Raw genomic sequence first — 22,449 nt, forward strand, 5'->3', positions numbered from 1 at the left:
AAAACTTCACTTAAATTATTTTCATCTCTTTCATTGAGATGTGCTGCTTTATACATCATTTAAAATATTCTTATAATTAAAATTGTTCATAATAAGTCTGTCTTTCATAATGAATACTTTTTTGATCACTCATATATTGTACCTAATATGTGCATTTAATACCCAAGGAATAGATAGATTTTTATTTGTGATCTATTGTGAGTTTATATAGGTACACTGTTTGCTGATAAAAAAAAAAACCCTTAATTTTTGAAAGAGGTTTCTGTCTGAATTTCTTGGGGGGAAAAAGGAACAATTACTATTACTGTGATAAATATTACTGGCATCTGAAAAATGAAAAACTATATAACTGAAAACATAACTACTATGGTAGTAATTTTACCTTGAACCTTATTTCCATTTCCCTCCATTTGACCAGTGTAAACTGTGCTTCCTGCAGTATTTAATGAAAGTTCAAGTGGTCTTCAGAACTGATTGATATTTAGAAACAGACTTTTTTTTTTGCTATGAGTATTATTTCTTAAATGTTGTATGTCCTTTCCTCTTGACCTCTGTATTGTCCATTTGGGAATGGCCCCCTTCAAGCTATTTTGTCAGGTTATATACTGTGGTCACTGTTTGTGTGAATGTATTTAATGCTGCAGTGAAGTATTTTGTAAAGGCCCAAAGTTCACTAATTAACTTTAGTATTACAAAATACAAATCACTAAAGGCAAGAGATGATTAGATTTTTATTCCATCTTTATATTTGGTCAAATCATGATGGGGAACATAACCTAATACCTCTGCACTTCCTATTTTCCCACAACAGCCACCTTGTGAGGTGGGTCAGACTGAAGGAGTGTGACTAGGCCAAAGTCACCCTGCCAATTTTCATGCCTGAGTGACCTAGAATTAAATTTCCAGGCCAGCATTTTCAACACCCCACTAAATTGGGATGCTGAAATGACGCTGATATTTATAAAGCAATGTCTCCTTTAAGACCAGTTCTTCCAAGATCTAACCAGCAAAACTCTTACTTGGCTCTCTAAATTGGCCAAGATCACGCTTGAATTTATTTGCACCGGGATGCTAACATAAATCAACTCTAATACTCCATAGCTGTGGTTCAGAAAATAATCTGATACATTTTAACACCATTATTTATCACAGATGTATTTATCTCCTCGGATTCTGACCAGACCTTCTAACGTTATCAAGCGAGAGCAGCTAAATCCATACACCCCACGTTTCTGTTCCCACGGGGTGTGTTCCCCACTCTCCAACACTTCGTAGCGCGCCATGAATTATATAGTATAGAATTATATATAGGAGCCTGGTGGTGCAGTGGACTAAACTATTGTTAAAGTAGTATTTAGCTGCCAGCTGCCTGCAATTACTGCGAGTTCAATTCTCAAGGTTGACTCAGCCTTCCATCCTTCCGAGGTAGGTAAAATGAGGACCAGGTTTGTGGGGGCAATAAGCTGACTTTGTATAAAATAGAACACCGCTTAGGGGGGGCCAAAAGCCCTACTAAGCAGGTATATACAAAAGTATGAAGGCTATTGCTTAAAAGCATTGTAAGCCGCCCTGAGTCTCCGGAGAAGGGCGGCATATAAATCAAACTAATAAATATATAGTATTCGTCATGAATTAACACTGATGAATGATTGTGACAGATGATCGCCGAGCTAACAATCGCCACAGTTCTGTCCCCGCCCATAGAACGAGCTGAGGCTTCGGCGTTTCCACGACAACGGGAGGAAAGAACTTTTTAAAGTTCTACCGTTTCCACAGCGACGTGGTCGGGCTGGAGGACAGTCCGCAGATGGCGGAAGGGAAGCTGCTTCGCGTGCTGCGGGGCGGCTCCGGGACTCGCTCGCTCTCTCTGGCACGTCGGGGGCTGCAGCACCCGCCCCGGGGCTTGGCCAACTTGAGCAACCTGGAGCGCCTCAGCCTGCGAGACAACCAACTGTTCAGTCTCTCTCACGAAATGGAGGCTCTGAGCCGGGTGAGGGTGGGTGGGTGGATCGAGGGCGAGATCCTGGCTTGGGACTGCATTTGTGGAGCAGGGTTATCACTCACTTACCCTGCTTGTAAGCTTTGTTATCCAGAATGCTGGTTTAAGAGGTCTGTGACTGGTCCAGCCAGGCTTTTCTTGCATTGCTACGGAATGATCTCCTGCAGCAATCACCGTTCTTCCATACTAGAGAAGCTCTGATATTTGCAAGGAAAGAACAGGGGGGAAAAACATTCATGCCGTTCTTGGATTTTTTTTAAAAAAACAATCTGTATTAATTATTACACTGAACTGCTGTTGTAACAAAATTGTTTCATAATTTCGATCTCGGTAATCTCAGCTGTAATCAAGGTACTGCTGAATTTTGAATGGATACTTTTTTCAATCCAGAACAGCTTTGTAAGCCACACTGTTGGAAATCTTCATTGAAAAAAAAATTAATATAGTTTGTAATATTTTTTTTTTCCAAATAAGAAAATTAGTTTCCTTGTGTAGTGTTAAAGCGGGAGAATGTGACTGTGGTGAAGGCAGGAATAGTTATCCTCTGACATGGAATGAAGAAGCATTTTAAAATGAGTGTTTCTCCTTTTGAAAAAAAAACAGATATGATTTTAGCACTTTTGAGCATCATCTTTGGAACGATTGAGAACTACGGAGTACTGTTTTAACCATTTTGCTGCACAGCATTTTGTGTGTGTGTGATAAAATGTTACTTTGTGAGCGAATAAATATGCTGTAATTGTAATAGTGTAAACCCATGGCAGAATCAACATTTGACCATTGTTAAAGTTTCAGTTTAAACATCTCCTCTAAATAAAGGCTACTTACGGGGATTGCAAAAATCTAAATATCATCTGAAACTGGAGAAGCTTCTTGTATGAGAAGCAAAACGTTTTCACAGAAAAAACTAAGAAAGTCTAGTTGCCGTTTGGAAAAAGCACTTTTGGGACAACAATGATCTGAATGGTTGAGATTCTCCACAGCCATTCAGCAAAGTCATATTACTGTAGCTTAAGATAGATACCTTCATCCATTGCATGTATGACTCCTTTGTTATCATGGTTTGCAATTCATAGCTTATAGATCACTATGTTGTGTGAGCCAGCTAATTTATTAACAAACTTGGATTTAGGGCAACATGTCAACCCTGCAGTATTACTTGATATAAAATTTCATTGTACCAAACATAATACCGGTGCTTAACTATACTTAAGTCATGATAACCAGGTGGGAAACTTTGGGCTAGTCACTCTTTTTCAGCCTAACCCACCTCACAGGGTTCTTGTGGGGAAAATAGTAGAATAATGTTTGCCACTTTGAGTTATTTGTAAAAATAATAAAGGTGGGATACAAATAAAAAAAATAAATACTGTATTCATCCATACTTTGAGCTCCTGAATGAAAAACAGGGTATTTCTTTAATAAAATTATAAGAAGTATTCAAAGGAATTTGCATGCCATTCTATTCTATACAAAATCTTTTTTTCTGATAATTCCATGCCACTTGGTTATCCTGCTATAATAATGTAGGATTTTGCTTGTGGCCCATTTCTCAATTTCAAGCTAACTGACAATAATGCCCAATTTTGTTTTAAGAGAGAGAATTTCTGTTGTATACTTGAATCACGGGATAGTTTCAGCTCTTAACATGATAGTTCAAAATTAGGTACTACTAATGTACATGAGTGTCTTTTTTCAACCTTAGAGAACTGATTAACACTATTTAATCAAATATCTGATTGTAGTTGAAGGTACTAAATTTGGGAAATAATAATTTTGAGGAAGTTCCAGAGCAATTGAAATATCTCATATCTCTGCAAAAGCTTTACTTGTTTGGAAACAAGATCACCAAAATATCACCTTTAATATTTGGTAAGAGCATATCATGTGTTCAAAGTCAGATATTCTATCTACTATACAACAGATATATAGCCACATATGTGCTATACTATTTACTCAGCCACAAATCTATAAAATGAAATCTCTCTCCTCATCCCATTGTACTGAAATAACTTTTAATTTACATGTCCATTCAAGTGCATAATAACATCTGTTGTGTAAGTTAGCATATGAAGGAAATGAATAGTTTTAACAGAGAGATATTTTATTATCAATGTTTTAACTGATGCAATCTCAGAAAAAAAATCCATCATGAGAAAAGAGAAATGCATTTTCTAAAATGATATCTACTTTGGGGGATTTTAAAGAATCTTCTATGAGAGAAAGAAAAAAAACTACAAAGTCATCATCCCAAAAAAATCTACTCCAAATTCACTCTTCCCCATTCATGTCTATGCTTGTTGAAAAGGATTCTGGTTTTTTTTTAAAATGTTTATTATGTTCCTTTTAACAGTTGTTGTTACTTGTAAGCTGCTTTATCTGTCTATCACTGGGGACTCCATCCTCTAAGCATTCTTTGTTGCCAGTAGTTCATCTTCAACTGAAACTGGTCCTAACAAAGCTTATGCAGAGATGCAGAAACAGAAACAGATAAACAGAGGTTCTGTGTGATCCTTGAAACTCCCAAAAGTAGTCCTCAGAATTCTGCACCTGCTCTTACAAAATAGATTTTTTTTTAGTAGAAATGAAGATCAAAAAGATAAATACATAGCAAAATGGTACTTACATCAAATTATTTAATTAAATGTACTCTTGGTTACTTAAAAATAGTATTATGAACAAAGGGGATATACAAATAAAATGGAACATTAGGAGAATAGGTATAATATAGGACTTCGTATCTCTACAAAAGCTTTATTTGAAGGCCATGTTTGTTTATAGATGAATTGAAGAATTTAGAACTTCTCAATCTGAACAAGAACCAACTAAATTATCTTCCTCCAGAGATTTGCAGGTAAATTTGATAAATATCAGGATGAGGTTTTGCCTGAATTGGCTGTAATGGATAAGTTAGTTTTAATAACTCGTCACTATTTTTGTGAGCAGCAGCAAGCAGGATTTGAATGATGAAAGCAGTGTTGCAATGTGATGCTGCAAGCTCCACCCCTTTTGTTGCTATGCCTCTATGTGTGTGAGACATCCTAAGCAGTGGTGGGTTTCAATTTTTTTTTACTATCGGTTCTGTGGGCGTGGCTTGGTGGGTGTGGCTCAGTGGGTGTGGCAGGGGAAGGATACTGTAAAATCTTCATTCCCGCCCCATTCCAGGGGAAGGTTACTGCAAAATCCCCATTTCCTCCCAATCAGCTGGGACTTGGGAGGCAGAGAATAGATAGGGGCGGGGCCAGTCAGAATTTTTACTACCAGTTCTCCGAACTACTCAAAATTTCTACTACCGGTTCTCCAGAACTGGTTGGAACCTGCTGAAACCCACCTCTGATTCTAAGGCAGGTACAACAGGGCTTGTGGGATGATCTCTCTTGCTCTTTATAACAGTCTGACCCTCATTGCTGCCACCTATGGATGCCACTGTGTTGAGATAAGTCCATATCTTTCTCATACTATTTCACCATACAATGCATTTTACAATCTTTGCTTAATTTTCAAATATAATTTAATCCAGACTGTTTTACTGTAGTAGGCACACTTGATTTGTAGGAGCTTTCTTTTATTGAATAACAATATTATACGTATATAGCTATAATCTTGCTGTAATTCCTATTAACATTTTGAAGACTGGACTGTATGTGTGTGGTTGAGGGAATATATGTTTATTTTACAAGAAAAGCTATTAACAAAGAATATAAATACTTTTCCTAAGGCAATAGGAAGGACACAAACTCTTAGATTAGCATTAAAGGAGAGCCATATTACAAGAGGCAGTGCAATGTAATGGCTAAAGTGTTGGGTTTAGAATAGGAAGATCCAAGTTTGGATCTTCCAAACAACCTGGAACAGTCATACAATCTGAGTGAATGATTTTGGGTCAGTCATTCTCTCTTAGCTCAGCTTGCCTCAAAGGGTGGTTGTGGGGGGAAAATAGGTCCCTTTGTTTTTGAATGAAATGTGAGGTAAGTTTATATTTGATGTTACATTTAACAATAGAATATAGTAAATTATTTACGTCCAGAGTTTCAGATGGTAGCTGAAAAAAGATATTTATACATCATTCCATTTATCTACAGTAGATCAGTGCTTCTCAACCTTGCAACTTTATAACTCTATGCTGGCTGGGGATTTCTAGAAGGTGAAGTCAACACAACTCAAAGTTGCCAAAATTGAGAAACACTGATCCAGATCACTTTTCTGTTGCTTAAATACTGTAAACCAAGGTGAGGCCATATAATATATTATAATTTTTATAAACTGTTTTATAAAATTTGCCAAATTTTAATTCCATGGGAGCCATGTGTTGCACATTTGGACACATTCTGTAAGTTAGCCTATATGATATACTTTGGTTGAAAAAAGATTGCCCTATGATGCATTGTTTCATCCAGTTAAATATTACAGGAACAAGAGTTTTAGTAGCTGCTAGACAACTCCTAACATTTGGGTTATCATTTCAGAGTTATTTCCTTACCATATTCCTCAATGCCTTCAACAATGGCAGAACTTCTGATGTCCTGCCTTCTCTGGAAAAACTGGGAAACATTCAAAGATGTATCTGCCTTGAAAATAGCCCATGTTGCTGTATAGAACAGTCATAAGCATAGATATAGGAAATGTTTTATGACATTTTGTACTCTGTCATAAAGTGTTTTATGACCATTTTATATCATAAAAGATTTTATAAAATTTGTCAAATTTCAATTCTATAGAAGTCTTGAGTCCTAGATTTTGGACCCATTCTGTAAGTGAGCCCATTTGAGATATTTTGGTTCAAAAATTGTGGGTCTATGATGTAATATTTTGTCTAGTTATAGGTTACAGGAACAAAACAAGTAGTATATAGATAGGTTGTTCAATAGTGGTAAATTGAATATCAATTCCCATAATATCCAGCCAAGGTGGTGGAGTTGAATTATTGGAGTTGATATCTGCTGAAGGCTAAAAAGGCTGATTTGAGAATATGCTATAAGTAATTTCATTAAAATTGATTTATATGCAAACATTAGAGGCCATCATTTATAAACAGTTGTTAAATATTTAAAAGCCAATATCCTCAAATACTTTCTTCCAATAGGCTTGAAAATCTTGAATGTGTGAGTTTAGAGAATAACAAATTGGAAAAGATTCCCAAGGAATTTTGTTACCTTCAGAATTTGCATGAACTGCACTTATCCCACAATTTCATCACCTCATTACCTGAAGACATCCAACATCTGAAAAAACTCAAGATCTTGATTTTATCAAGAAATAAAATAGAATCACTCCCTGATGTGAGTAGCTATGCTTGGAAAACAATGTACTATATTGTGATCATTAAAAAAGCCATGCCTTTAGGAACTGGATAGGGAAATGAAACAGGCCTTCAGACGCTCAATTGAAAGAGCCAATGATGATGGAGCTTGGAGACTCTTCTTCAGCAACATTTGGAGGGGTGAAGTTTTTCACTCTACTGCAAGGTGATCTTTTGTCTATTCTTGTAGTTAACTCATCTTAAAAGTTGCAATGATCAGTTCTGTTATTTGGTATGTAAATATGCAGCAGGTATACCCTAAACCAGGAATCCCCAGTAGCAGTCCATGGACCAGCACCGAGCTGCAGCATGACAGAATCTGGGCCGTGAAAACAAGCGAAAGCCCATCCGCGGGATGCAGGCAGCATGCAAAACCACGCCCCCTCCAGTCCATGGAAAAACCTCTCTCCATGGAACTGGTCCCTGATGCCCAGAAGGTTGGGGATATTGCCCAATTTAGGGAAATAACAGTCAAAGGTTTTATTTATGCAAAGCAGTGGTGGGTTGCTCCTGGTTATGTCCGGTTCTATCGAACCGGTAGTAAAAGTGGCGGGAGACTCTGCCCACCCACCCGGACATCATAATTGATGATCTGCACATGCGCAGAAACTTCTGTGCATGCACATGCACGCTCCCGTTGCGAACCGGTAGTAAAGGTAAGTAGAACACACCCCTGATGCAAAGTACAGGTAGTCCTTGATTTATGTACACAATTAGGATTAGAATTTCCATTGTTAAGTAAAGCGGTTATTAACTGAGTGGTGCCCAATTTTACAACTTTTTCGCTGTGTTTCTTAAGCAAATCACTGCAGTTAAGTGAAACCTGTGGTGTTTAGCATATCCAGCTTCTCTCATTGACTTTGCTTGTTGGAACCTGATTGGGAAGGTGTTGAATGGAGATCACATGATTCCGGGATGCTGCAACAGTTGTAAATACATTCCAATTCCAAAGCACCTGAATTTTGATCATGTGACTGAGAGGATGCTGTGATCCGAAGAGGTTGTAAAAAAATGCTTTTAAAAGGTAAAAGAAAGGCTCTGACGATCGTGCAGCTCAGCTGTGATCGTCAGAGCCTTTTTATTTTTACTTTTAAAAGCAAAACAGCAAAACCACCTGCGCATGTGCAGAGGGTACAAAACACATTACTTCTTGGTTAAAACCAAGAAGTAACGACAACCGGGCGGGTGGGCAGAGCCTCGCACCGCGATTGCTACCGGTTCTCCGAACCACCCGCCACAATCGCTACCGGATCGGGCGATCCAGTCTGAACCCTGCCCTCCCCTCTGTTGAGTGAGGGCTATTCAATTTTGACATAGATGGCCTCATAGGTGATAGAACAATCCTCAGCCCAGACCAGATATGACATCATCTATTTCCAGTTTATGACACAGTCCTTTCAACAGTTCCATGAAGGCTCCACACCCATTTGCACTACTGAGGTGACCCTCCAGGTGGCCTCAGCGACTCTCTAAAACAGGGGTGTCAAACTCACATTGTCACTGGGTGTCAGCATGGCCAGTGCATGATGCAACTGGCCCATGAGCCATGAGTTTGACACCCCTGCACCCCTAGACAATGATTGGACCAAATAATGATACTGTACAGCAAAAAAACTAAATTTAATATAATTTAGGTTACATTTAAACATAATTAAATTGTATATAATTAATAATTATATACTCTCCATGTAATTATTCTCCATGTTATTCTTCAATCTTTAATGATAATTGTTCCTTCTTTCACATTAAAATTAAAATTTGATGATTACTTCTGGGGATACTCTAGAAATACATTCCAGGAATTCAGTAACTTTATGCACATTCACTCGGGAACACTGCAGAACATCAAAGTAGGTCTACTTAGGTTTGCGCTGAAGGGCACTTATTTTAATATTATTAATTCATATTTATCATTTTTAATTAGGGAATCTGCAAGCTGGAGAGTCTTAAGATTCTTGATGTTGCAGGAAATAATATTCAGATTTTTCCCATAGCAGTAAGTACGATTGTTAATCTCTTTGGTGGAAACCTCTCCAACCAGTCTTCTATTGAAGTCTAATGGCTGGCCTAGAAAATACTCAAGTATAATGCATTTCCAACAGTGCCATATAAATATATCAAGGACCCTTACTTGACTTTTGATATTATACTTTTGTAATTATGTTTATGCTGTTATTGCATTTGAGTCTCACCAATTTGTTTTTATACATGAATTTTACCATTTTGTTGTTGTAGAAAGACACAGTTGCTTAGTAAAGTTTAATAAGTTTACACAAAATTAGATGGTAAAGAATTTCAGATAAAATCAGCCTGATCAAAGGCTTGCTAAAACAAATTGAAAATTGTCAGGGGGCAAAACCAAACTATAGGCCTAAGATGTATAGCAAATAAATGATGTTAATGGGAAAACACTAAATATATTGTTTTATATTTAAAATGTTATTTTATTATTTAAACAGATGGGATACCTTCAGCTTGAAGAACTTTACTGTGAAGATAATCCATTGCTTCAGAAAAAACCAGTTAGTGCCATACAAGAAGAGGACATTCTCACTCTTAAGGTTATTAATACAGAAGTACATGTTCAAGAAACTATTGTTTTAGCATCAGTGGTGAAATCCAATTTTTTTTTACTACCGGTTCTGTGTGCGTGGCTTGGTGGGCGTGGTGTTGCTTGGTGGACATGGTTTGGTGGGCGTGGCAGGGGAAGGATACTGTAAAATCTCCATTCCCACCCCACTCCAGGAGAAGGATACTGCAAAATCTCTATTCCCACCCCACTCTGGGGCCAGCCAGAGGTGGTATTTGCCGGTTCTCCGAATTACTTGAAATTTCTGCTACCAGTTCTCCAAACTGCTCAAAATTTCCGCTACCGGTTCTTTAGAACCTGTCAGAACCTGCTGGATTTCACCCCTGTTTAGCATGATGTTTTCCCTAGATTTCAAATTTATATTTTGGCATTCAAACAATTTCAGATAACTATTTTGTAGCCTGTAGTAGTATATGTTGAAAGTTATTGTTAATTATATGAGTACTGTATATTAATTTTCAAGTTAAATGGATTGAAATGATTTAGCATAGTACTAAAATCCTTAATTGTATGAGTTTGAGATGATTAAAACATCAATTAAAACAGTGGTTGGGTTGAAGTGTAGTCCTAAATTATCCTTTGTTTTAAACATGGCCCAGTGAACAATTGGTTTCATGTAACACCAAACCATATAAATAATGATTTATGAAATAAACTAGATGGGTTCACACTAAAATAAAAGAAGACATCTTATAACTCAGTAAAATGTATGAATAAGCCAATAATTCAGAAGGAAGGAGCATTTTTGCTATACACCAGTGGTGAAATCCAAATTTTTTTACTACCGGTTCTGTGGGCGTGGCGTGGTGGGTGTGGTGTGGCTTGATGGGCGTGGCAGGGGAAGGATACTGCAAAATCTCCATTCCCACCCCACTCTGGGGCCAGCCAGAAGTGGTATTTGCCGGTTCTCTGTACTGCTCAAAATTTCCGCTACCGGTTCTCCAGAACCTGTCAGAACCTGCTGGATTTCACCCCTGCTACACACTATACACTATTTATTAAATGTAAATGCTATCCTCTCAGGAGGAAGAAAACTTTTAAGGAATGGGTGGTAAGGTAAAGTTAAAGATTCCCCTACACATATGTGCTAGTCATTTCCTGCTTTAGGGGCGGTGCTCATCTCCCTTTCAAATCCAAAGAACCAGTGCTGTCCGAAGACGTCTCCATGGTCATGTGGCCGGCATGATTAAATGCCAAAAGCACACAGAGCGCTGTTAACTTCCCACCAAAATGGTCCCTATTTTTCTACTTGCATTTTTTACGTGCTTTCGAACTGCTAGGTTGGCAGAAGCTGGGACAAGTAATAGGAGCTCACCTGATTGACAAGGTCAGCGTCTTAGCCATTGAGCCACCGTGTCCCTAGAGGACCTTTTATCAGGTTCAGCTGATAAATTGGGTGGTTATTTTTTTGAGGGAACAATGACTATATCTGAGTCAGTCTTGATCCTGGCAACTGCCTGAACAAGTCTCTTGGCAAGATTTCATAAATAGTTTGCCTTTGCCTTCCTCCTAGAGCTAAGAGAGAATGACAGGCCCAAGGTCACCCCACTGGCTTTGTGCCTAAGGCAAGACTAGAACTCATGGTATCCTGTTTTCTACCCTGGTACCTTAACCACTACACCAAATGGGCTCCTATTAAATCAAGTGTGCATTCCTTTAAAAAAAGCCTGGAAATTGTTCAGAATGCAGCAGCATGAGTGCTGAGTGGTGTCCCTCAAAGGCCCCACACAATCCATGTATTGAAACAGCCTTATTGGATATGGGTTGCCTTCCACCCTCAATTCAAAGTATTCCCACTGGTGCGTAAAACATTACATGGCTTAAAGTCCAGCCATCTACAGATTTACCTACGTATTCTAAGAGCTGTGATGGCGCAGTGTTTAGAATGCAGTATTGCAGGCTAATTCTGCTGACTGCCAACTGCCAGCAGTTCAGAAGCTTGAATCTCACAGGTTCAAAGTTGACTCAGCCTTCCATCCTTTCAAGGTCAGTAAAATGAGGACTCAGATTATTGGGGCCAATATGCTGACACTGTAAACTGCTTAGAGAGGACTGTAAGGCACTGTGACGTGGTATGTAAGTCAAAGTGCTATTGCTATTCCCACATAGTCTGCTCCACGCTTTTAGATATCAATGGAGCCAGTGGTGGGATTCAATTTTTTTAACAATTGGTTCTGTGGGTGTGGCTTATTTGGGGTGTGTGTGGCTTGGTGGTCATGTGACCGGGTGGGCGTGGCTAGATGGTCATGTGACCGGTTGGGCATGGCTATGTTTCTGGGGACTACTCAGAGGGCTGAAAAAAGTGATTTCTGACTAGTCCTCACACTTTTGACCGATCCTTGTACTTGCGGTCGTCCTCACATTTATGCCTGTTGCAGCATTCTTTACAACCATGTCACTCATTTCATAACTGCGGTGCTTTTCTTCACCGCTGTGACAAGATAGGGCACAATACGTAAAATATGAGGACAGTCGTAAGTGTGAGGACCGGTCAAAAGTGCAAGGACCAGTCAGAAATCACTTTTTTCAGCCCTCTGGCTAGTCCCTATGTGCATAGGGATTTGCACTTATGACCGTCCTCACATTTATGCCCGTTGCAGCATTTTTAACCGTGTCACTCATTTCACAACTGTGGTGCTTCATGTGACCAGGTGAGTGTGGCCAACTCGATATCACTTCTTTGCCCTAATGACAGTTTGCTGCAATGGTCGTAAGTGTGAAAAACTTTTTTCAGTGCCATTGTAACTTTGAATGGTCACTAAATGAACTGTTGTAAATCAAGGATTACCTGTACAAAAATACAAAAAGCTACTTTGCTTGCAAAATATCAAACATTAGATTAGAAAATAGAAATACCTGCAAGCTAGAGTTACAAATCAGGCAGGGTGCCAGAGTACCTTTAGTAATTGATAGTTAAAATGCAATGATAACTATCAGCAGCCAACTCTTGCTCATAAAGTGAAACCCTTTAGCAGAGAGGTCATTTAAGCTTTCCAGAATGAAGCAAAGGAGCAAACACAGTAGCTGTTGCTTGTTAAACCAATTACCAGAACAAATAGACACAGGAACTAGCCAGATTTCTGAAGCTGCTTCTTTTCAGGATTAGAGATTAACATTTTTTCTTCCAAACAAAGGGAATAGGGAAAATTATCCCATCAATAAACACAGGATTAAACATCACCAAGCACAAAATTAAACTTCACCAAAAACTAGTTTTAGACCAAAAGTCAGAAAGGGTATCTATACTCTTTTGAAGTTTGAATGTCAATCTTTCTAGCTAGCCAAGAAGCCTTGCTGAATGTCACTCATCTTATTTCTTTGTCATTAAAATCTTTCTGCCAGCTCTGATTCGTTATTCAATTATTTCTTCAAAGTGCTGATCATTGCATATCGACTAGAAGAACTCCAACAGGGGAGTATTTCCTCCCAAAAGCAGTTTAAAAAGCTTAAAACAACCCTTCCCCTTTAAGAAAGTCAAGCAAAGGAAAAAAAAACCTCTGGAGACAGTAAGTCTAGGCGTACGCCTAGAATGTAATAAGGGTTAAAGGAGAGGCAGTTTCTGTAAGCAGGGAAATAAAGATTAGGCTAGAAGCAACACCAGAATGTTGTAATTCCTTACAGAATTAACCCTGTAAAGTGGAAAAAAACAAAAGGAGATTTCTTCTAACAACCAGTTCTCCAAACTGCTTAGAAAGTTAACAATCGGTTCTAGTGAACCGGTGTGAACTGGTAGAATCCCACCCCTGATTGGAGCACATTCTGCAGATTTCAGCACAGATGCATTTAACATTAGTAGTTACTTTTTTCTTTCCCTTAGCAGGGACCATGCTAAGAAACAAATTGCTGCTGGAAAAAATTACAATCTGTCTCCTTATTAAGTTTGAAGGGGGTTACAAGCATTCATACCGATGCAGAATTTTTGATGTTTTAGTATGAAGTCTCTACTGGTTTTCAACTTTTTTTTGTCTTCCTTCTTAATTATGTTCTAATAATGGTTTTGTTGTATTTTTCCTCAGCTGCACTGTGCAGTTAAAAAGACGGGTGTATAATTTTTCTAAATTAAAACTTCAAGTGACATATTTAAATTTCTATTACAATTCTTGTCAATAATATTTACTATTTTGTCTTTTAAATCCACAGGAAATAACAGCAAGGTTTATTTTTACTCAGCTGGAGAACAAAAACCCTTTTTTATGCAGAGCAGTAAAACAAAACCCACAAGCACAGAATTTGCTTTCCCAGAGACAAGAATGTGCACATTGTGGACACAGCTTTCTGAGTATGTGGCTAGAATGCGTGCGCTTCATAGATATAAAACAGGTAAGTTACTTTGATACTATAGCAATAGCACTTAGACTTATATACCACTTCACAGTGCTTTACAGCCCACTATAAGCAGTTTATAGAGTCAGCATATTGCCCCCAACAATTTGGGTCCTCATTTTACCCACCTCGGAAGGATGGAAGGCTGAGTCAACCTTGAGCCTGGTGAGATTTGAACTGCCAAATTGCAGGCAGCCGGCAGTCAGCAGAAGTAGCCTGCAGCAGGGGTGAAATTCAGCAGGTTCTGGAGAACCGGTAGCGGAAATTTTGAGTAGTTCGGAGAACTGGCAAATACCACCTCTGGCTGGCCCCAGAGTGGGGTGGGAATGGAGATTTCGCAGAATCCTTCTCCTGGAGTAGGGTGGGAATGGAGATTTCGCAGAATCCTTCTGGAGTGGGGTGAGAATGGAGATTTTACAGTATCCTTCCCCTGCCACGCCCACCAAGCCACACCATGCTCACCAAGCCACGCCCACAGAACCGATAGTAAAAAAAATTGAATTCCACCACTGGCCTGCAGTACTGCATTCTAACCACTGCACCACCAAGGCTCTTCACTATACATTTTTAAAGATGGATGCACTGCAATTTTAAGACTTTAACTAGATTTTATTGCTGCATGCTTTTCTTATGCAGTTCTAAATGCTTAGTTTCTCTTCTGCATTCATTGATAATAATAATTGGCTTCCAAACATAAGCAGAATCCTGACAAATTAAGGAAAGACTCCATATGGTTGCTAACTAATTTTCTATCAATGGCCAACCAGATCTTATTTATACTCCTATAAATTTTGCTCTTTTTGATTATTCTGTGCTTTTTAAAAATCGATTTATTCAGTTAGGAGTGCAAAATAGGTATAGTATCTCAAAAGTAAGCTCCACTGACATCATACATACTCTCAGGTAAGTATGAGTGCAGCCATAATTTCTTAATTTGGACCTTATATTGTTTTTCATTATCACATTCTCCAGAGTAGCAATTTATCGATACAGCATACAGGTAGTCCTTGACTTACAACAGTTCATTTAGTGACCCTTCAAAGTAACAACAGGATTGAAAAAAGTAACTTAAGACTGTTTTTCACACTTATAACCATTGCAGCATCCCTATGTTCATGGGGACCAAAATTTGGATGCTTGGCAACTGGTTCATATTTATGACTGTTGTAGTATCCTGGGGACATGTGATCACCTTCTGTGTCCTTTTGACAAGAAAAGTCAATGGGGAAGTCAGAGTCACTTAACAGCCGTGTTACTAACTTAACCGTTTCAGTGATTCACTTAACAACTGTGGCAAGAAAAGTGTAAAATGGGGCAAAACTCACTATAGGTCGAGGCTACCTATAGTCTTGTTTTAGGTTACACTGAGATAATGGTTTCCTTGAGATTACTGTACAACTGTGTTTCTCAACCTTGACAACTTTAAAATGTGTGAACTCATACCGGCTGAGGAATACCGTGAGTTGAAGTCCACACATCTTAAAGTTGCTGAGGTTTAAAAAACATTAATGTATGCCAAAGATCACTGGTAATGTTTACAAATGTGAATCAGAAGACTGATATTGAACCCTTATATAACCTTGATGCAGTGGTGGGATTCAAATAATTTGACAACCGGTTCTCTGCCCTAATGATTTCTTCCAACAACCAGTTTGCCAAACTGCTCAGAAAGTTAACAACTGGTTCTCCCGAAGTGGTGTGAACTGGCTGAATCCCACCACTGCCTTGATGCCTTCACAGTTCGGTCAATTCAGAATATGTTTATTAAAATAGAAGATGGATACAATGCTTTATGAGTAACACAATCAATTTTGAAATAACCCGTCAGCATATATAGCAACAGTGGTACCATCGTTCTTTTTTCCATAGAATGAAGAGCAATAGCGTAGAGGTTTGGTCAAAGATGAAGGCAAAGATTAAAAGCTAGGAAAGCAGCAGTTGGCTTAACATACACAGTGCAAAAACAATACAACTGCAAAACGAGCAAAACATAATGGTTTAAAGATTTTCTCATTTTTTAAAAGTACAACTATAAATAAAGTAGAGGAACATTTAGGTGGCATAACTCCATTAAATATCCTGTCATTAGGAATGCAGGGGTATGTCTAAAATTAAGAATAGGGCTCTTAAAATACAGTTTAACATCTGGAATAAGATCCATAGATGCTTTTTCAGGAGGCAACGAGACTTTCTTGTTTTTTTTCTTTTGAAGATGTTTCGCTTCTCATCCAAGAAGCTTCTTCAGCTCTGACAGGATAGGGGGAGTGGAAGGATTTATATTCCTTACAGACAGCTGGTCATTTGCATCCTTTTAGAGGGTCATTGAAGCACTTGGGGATTTATCTGTGTCCTCAGGGTCACCTGAGTAATGCTCCTGGTTTCTGTAGTCTGCAATTTTTCTCTGGAAATCCATTCCAGAAAACCATGACCTGGACGACTGAGAATCTCTACAGATTTGGAATAAGAGTACAGAAAAACCATTCCTTCATTCACATTCTAATATTGCTATCTTAGCACCCAAGAATGAAGATGATGACAGTACCAGTAATTGCACTGTTCTACAAATAGAGGGGCAAAATTTAACATGCTACAAAGCTGATCATATGATCATATTTACTGATATTTCATAGAAATTAATGTATTATTTTTGCATAAATAATAAAGCACCTTAGTAGCTGCACCAAATATAGGATAAACTTTGGAAAGCAATACAAATTAGGCAATATGGTATTTTCCCCCCTCCCAGGAGAATATAAAGGGAGTGAATGCAAATGTAGAAAAGGGAACCTGAAAACAGAAAAACTATGTTTGGAAAATAAAGGAAAAATTGGGTTTAACATTAAAGTATGCTTCAAAATCTGATTGACCAGAATCTAAAACAGGGAAATAATATTATTTTTATTTTATTTGTTAAATTGATATCATTTTCTCTAGAAGCTTAAGCCTGCTTATGTGGGTAGTTGCCTTAATTTTATCATTAAGTCCATTTCTTTATTCATGGTTATTCTGATTAGTTTTGCAGTTGTAAAAACTCTACAGGGAATAAATTATACATATGCTTGCCTGAGGGCGTTCATTTCCATAGAAAATCTAGTAATATAATCAAAAACTGCTTTTGAAAGACAATGTTGTTTAAAGTTTTGGACCTGGAGAAGTCTATTTAGGAAAATTAATGTAATTGTGTACAGTAATAGCACAAGGTTCAGTTATACATTCAGTTGAAAGCAGTTTAACAAGCATAAATTAAATTTATATTGTAATTGATTATATGACCAATTTCATGGCTGGACCATGTCTGTAACACTGGGAACGAGCAGAAAAGAAAATTCTGGGAGAAAATCAGGGAATACCAAAACTTTCTTTGACTGGGACACTGAACTTTATACATAATTATAACAAGAAATAAGTTTTACAGTAAAAAATGTTTTATAAAAATAAACAAACAGTGCTTATATTTTTGGGCTTATCCCCATGTAATTTAAACATGGGTATTACAAAATGGAGGTTGAATTCAGCGACCCGAAGTGAAAATACATCAGTGCGTTTGTGAACTTTTGTACAAGAACAAGCAGAACATTACTGTTTAATTTCAGAGATTACATTCTTGCATAAGAAATAATGAATAGGAGCAGTACCACCCATATAATGTATACATTTTAGTAGGGGTTTAAAGTCTTACACAACAACTTCTATAAACAAAGTCTTGGACTAAGTTGAAAACTGACGTCATGTAAACAAAATATTTTTTTCTTTTGTAAATTATCTATTTTCTCTCAGTTACAGATATTCAGTATCCATTTACCAAATGCACATTTCTTATGAGAAGCAGCCCAATTACTCTGGCTAAGTTCCCAAGAACACATGGGATTCTTTAAAAAAAACCTTCCATGCCATTTTGCAAGGTATATTTGAGTGTCTTTTCCATATGGGAGAGTTGCTTGTGAAACACAACAAACAATTCCCTCAGGCAAGCACTTAATTTCTTTTGACCCAACCAATATTTATTTAATATCTCAGTTCTCATTTTGCAGAGTTGGCATTTTGTGTGAATAAAGTGGAAAGCACACAATGGCATTTTGAAGGATTTTTCATTTCTAAAAATATAACTCATTTTCATATTTAACACTGTAAATATAAAATCCTGAATTTTACTGGTTTCTTACTGGTTTCAAGTTAATGGGGAGGGGGGGGAAACAATGGTATTATTTTTCATATAAATCATCTGTAGAATAGAATGATAACTAAAAGTTTGGACATAGATGTGAGAAAAACAGATTTAATCTCCATTAGGCTTCAAAGCTTATTGACTTTGGCCTTCTATGGTTGTCAAAAGGACAAAATACTTCTTTGGGTTGTTGTGGGAAAGCTGAGGAAAAATATAGTAAATCAAAACAGGTACTGGTTTTAATATGTATGTGATTATACTAACCACGGGAAACTATTATTATAATAATTTGCAGCATTACTCAGCATAAGGAAGAAATGTATTTTTATTTGATTGGATTGTATATTTACTCTTAATATAGAAGAAGTGGACATCCATTTACAGAAATTCAAGATAGAGCTAGGTATTGTTGTCATACATCATTCCAGCCTACTCAGTTCTTTGCCCCAAACTGCTCCTCCTTTTCATCCTATTGATTATCTGAATTAAACCAGTTATGGGTTATAAACTGCTTGTCCTACAATTTAGATTAGAACAACCCTCAGAAATGTCCAGGCTATCTTCATGGTATGTTGTGATTTGTTGATAATCCTCATGCATTTAAATGGTGGCTAAAAAGAGAGCAGTATTTATTTGCTCCTTTCCCTAAGCAACAAAATTTATACAGTTGTGGGACTGAATTTTCAGCAGCTCATGATCTACTGACTCCAGGAAGGCAGTAGAGTATAGATATGTAGAGGGTTAAAGATTGTGTCTCTGTGTATATCACTCTGCCTTCTCTTTGTCTATCAGATTCTTAATCTGAGGTCACATGAGTTTTAGTAGATGCTAGATAACCCATGATGTCGTGAGTCATCATTTCAGAAATATTTTTTTACCAGATTTGTCAATGCCTTAAACAATGGCAGCAACAATAGCTGGTCTCCAAATAGTATCCCAGGCAGTGGCCCTTTTCAAATAATAGTTTATTTAAACATAACCCAAATAATGTTTTGAAAATAATGGTTTGAAAATCAGCTTCAAATTTTGTTCTTTCAATTTCAGACTCAAAAGCTGTTCTCTTAATCTTTGGAGTTTTTTTCAAATGGTGTTGATTCAGAATGACAAAAACATATTTTGGTGTTCTATCTTTTGATTCTTGTATCTATGTGAGCTTCATAAAAACCATTCAGTACTTCTCCACGCCTAGCTCATGTGTTGGTCAAGGAACACAGCCATTGGCAAACATATCAGGACCTAGCAGTCCTGTTGTACACTACATATCTTGTCCAAGAAAGGACACGACACAAAAACAACATCTCTATGATTTGTTGTCCTTTTAAAGTGGAGATTTAATCTCTAATAGAGACAAAAGATAGCAAAACCTGAAACATGAATGGATGAATGGATGGAACTAACATGGATAGTACCCATACACATGTGGTATGGTACTTCACAATAGAAACTGACATCCCTTTGGAGGAATTGTAAAAGGAAGAAGATTCTGGAGGCTTACCCTGAACAAATCTGACTTTATTTCTTAACACCACCTCAACAGAATATGAAATATTGATTTCTAGGTTTAGGTTCTGCTCTTCTACCATGTTTCCTTTAAAATAAGACCCTGTCTTATATTTTTTTGAACCCTGAAATAAGTGCTTGGCCTTATTGCCATGTGTTCAAAAGCCCGATTGGGCTTATTATCAGGGGATGTCTTATTTTGGGAGAAACAAGATAATTGCTACTTTTTAAATGCCATTCAGTAAATTTGTTTTCTCTGACTCTTGTTGACCCATTTTCAGTGGTGGGATTCAAGTAATTTAACAACCGATTCTCTGCCCTAATGATTTCTTCCAACAACCAGTTTGCCAAACTGCTCAGAAAGTTAACAACCAGTTCTCCTGAAGTGGTGTGAACTGGCTGAATCCCATCACTGCCCATTTTCCTTGCCTAATTATATTAGACTAGATTGTTCTTTACATATTCAGAATCCCTGGCAACTTCAGAAAACTCCTTGACTGCAGATATGATTTATATCGTTTATCAGAAAATGTGAAGTTTGGAAGTGTTTATATTATGAGAGGGATTAAAGGGGATTTTTTTTGTAGTAAATTACAATGTACAAAAAAAGAAATGCAAAATTCTGTAACCTAAATGTCACATTTTCTTCTCTTTATTTTTAGAAGCGAATGAAAACAAGCAAAAACTTGCAGCTTTTACCTGTGAGGTCACTACTATGTTCATACAACTGTTTTTACCAACGTGATCATGAACTCTTTGGAATCTCTGTATTGTAGAGCACACAGTGAAACAGTGCCTCAATCAACTTGCAGCTATCGTAGTTTTCCAAAGACCTTTAAAACCTGAAGCCAGTATTTATTGCTACATCAGTATTTAATTAAAAATTAATAGTTTTTTTTGGAAGTGTAATTTCAGAGAAGTGATGGCTGATAATGTGTTTTGGCAAACTAGACTCCATCTCTGAGAGTAGATTTAGTTGGGCAAGCAGCATTATTTAACTTTCAGGTAAAGTTTTATAATGTAAGCTAACTGATCTGTGTTATATTATTTCTTTTGGCTTCTATCCACCCAAACTAATGTGAAATTCTGTGTTTCTCTCTCTGAAAATCTAGGTCAGCATTTAATGATGCAAAAGACTCTTTTAACATATGTGGGGTGATTGACTTTTACTTTAAATCCTTCTTTTTTAGATGTTTATAACTTGGCTATAACATTTGGCATGTAGAACTTTCAATACTTGCAGAAAACATGTTGGAGGATTTTAAAGAGAAATGGCATGTATAAGAGATTTCTTCACTCTTAGGTGCATTGATTACAAAAATCTATGTGTATCATGACAAATTTGGGGGGGAAAATTCTGTAAGGAAGCAGGAAGTTAAAGATATTTGCCTGTTTGCTTGCTTTTCCAATTATTATATGAAGGGTTTTAAAATTCTTATGAATGTTTCTATATTGTAAGTCTTCCAAATTTTTAACTAGCATGCTCATCTCATGTCACTAATTATAGTCTCACAGAATACCAAGCTTACCTTAAATATAAACATTTACAGTTTACATATAGAGGTCATGCAGAAAGGATAAGTAGAAACACGTGATTGCCTTAAGTGTGGACATTTTCCATTTAGCACAATAACTTTATTGAAAAATTATGCAGCAATACAGACTTTTTAAAAAAAAAATAAAATTGTATTCAGCATTTATATTAGGAAAGAGATAACCATACAAAATTATAGATATCTGTAGAATGCATTGAATGATTTTTCCACTTCCCCAAACTTACAAAAACAGTCGGCTGATCCCTACCTACTGTAAGAACAGATTTAATAGATTTAACAGATTAACAGAGTTGGAAGGGACCTTGCAGGTAATCGAGTCCAACCCCCTGCCCAAGCAGGAGACCCTACATCTGCCTCTACCTAGGATCGAATTCACAACCTTCGACTTACAACCACAATGGAGCCTGGAATTTCAGTTGTAAATTGTTGGGGTCATAAATTGAGACACCATGTGACTAGACTCGATTTTATGACTATTTTTACAACAGTTGTAAAGTGAGTCACTGTGGTTGTTAAGCAAATCACATGGTGGTTAAACTAATCCATTCTTCTGAATGGACATTTTTGATTGGAATTCAGAAAAAAATGTCAAAAACATCTCTCAAGCAAATTTAAAGTTACCATTCAGATAATCCAGCTAACAGATAACTGCAATGTAATAATTTGGAAATAATTCCAAAGCTCCTTCTGAATAGTTTGGATCCTTTCTCTTCTACGGAAACAGACATCTGCACTTACACACTCCTTGCTTAGGGTTAGGGTTAGTTGCAGCTGTACAAACTGTTTTGTGGCCTTAGGAATTAAAACAATCTAATAGCTGCTGTATCCTTAAGCACAAAGTCAAGCTGTCTGGATGTTAGTGACAATTTCTGCAAAAGTTTTATTTTTCCACGATAATTTCTACTCAATCAATCAATAAAAGTAAAAGAATTCCTATTGAAAACTCATACAACAGTATTGCATTTATTTTTTAAACATTTGGTTATTAGATTTGTTATATTTTAAACTACACCTTCA

The 22,449-nt window shown here is 37.2% G+C and overlaps 1 protein-coding gene across 1 annotated transcript; it reads left to right on the top strand.

Annotated features, from left to right (window-relative positions):
* Positions 1 to 1,778: 1,778 nt before the first annotated feature.
* LRRC69 (leucine rich repeat containing 69) lies at positions 1,779 to 20,751 on the top strand. Its single transcript, XM_034422422.2, has 8 exons — positions 1,779 to 1,990; positions 3,745 to 3,871; positions 4,781 to 4,853; positions 7,083 to 7,278; positions 9,223 to 9,294; positions 9,758 to 9,859; positions 14,029 to 14,208; positions 20,539 to 20,751. The coding sequence occupies exons 1-8, from the start codon at positions 1,808 to 1,810 to the stop codon at positions 20,650 to 20,652; spliced, it is 1,047 nt and encodes a 348-aa protein (XP_034278313.2). The 5' UTR covers positions 1,779 to 1,807; the 3' UTR covers positions 20,653 to 20,751.
* The last annotated feature ends 1,698 nt before the right edge of the window (positions 20,752 to 22,449 follow it).

This window comes from Pantherophis guttatus, chromosome 3 (assembly GCF_059756535.1).
Source record: "Pantherophis guttatus breed Tessera chromosome 3, ASM5975653v1, whole genome shotgun sequence".
Classification (NCBI taxonomy): Eukaryota; Metazoa; Chordata; class Lepidosauria; order Squamata; family Colubridae; genus Pantherophis; species Pantherophis guttatus.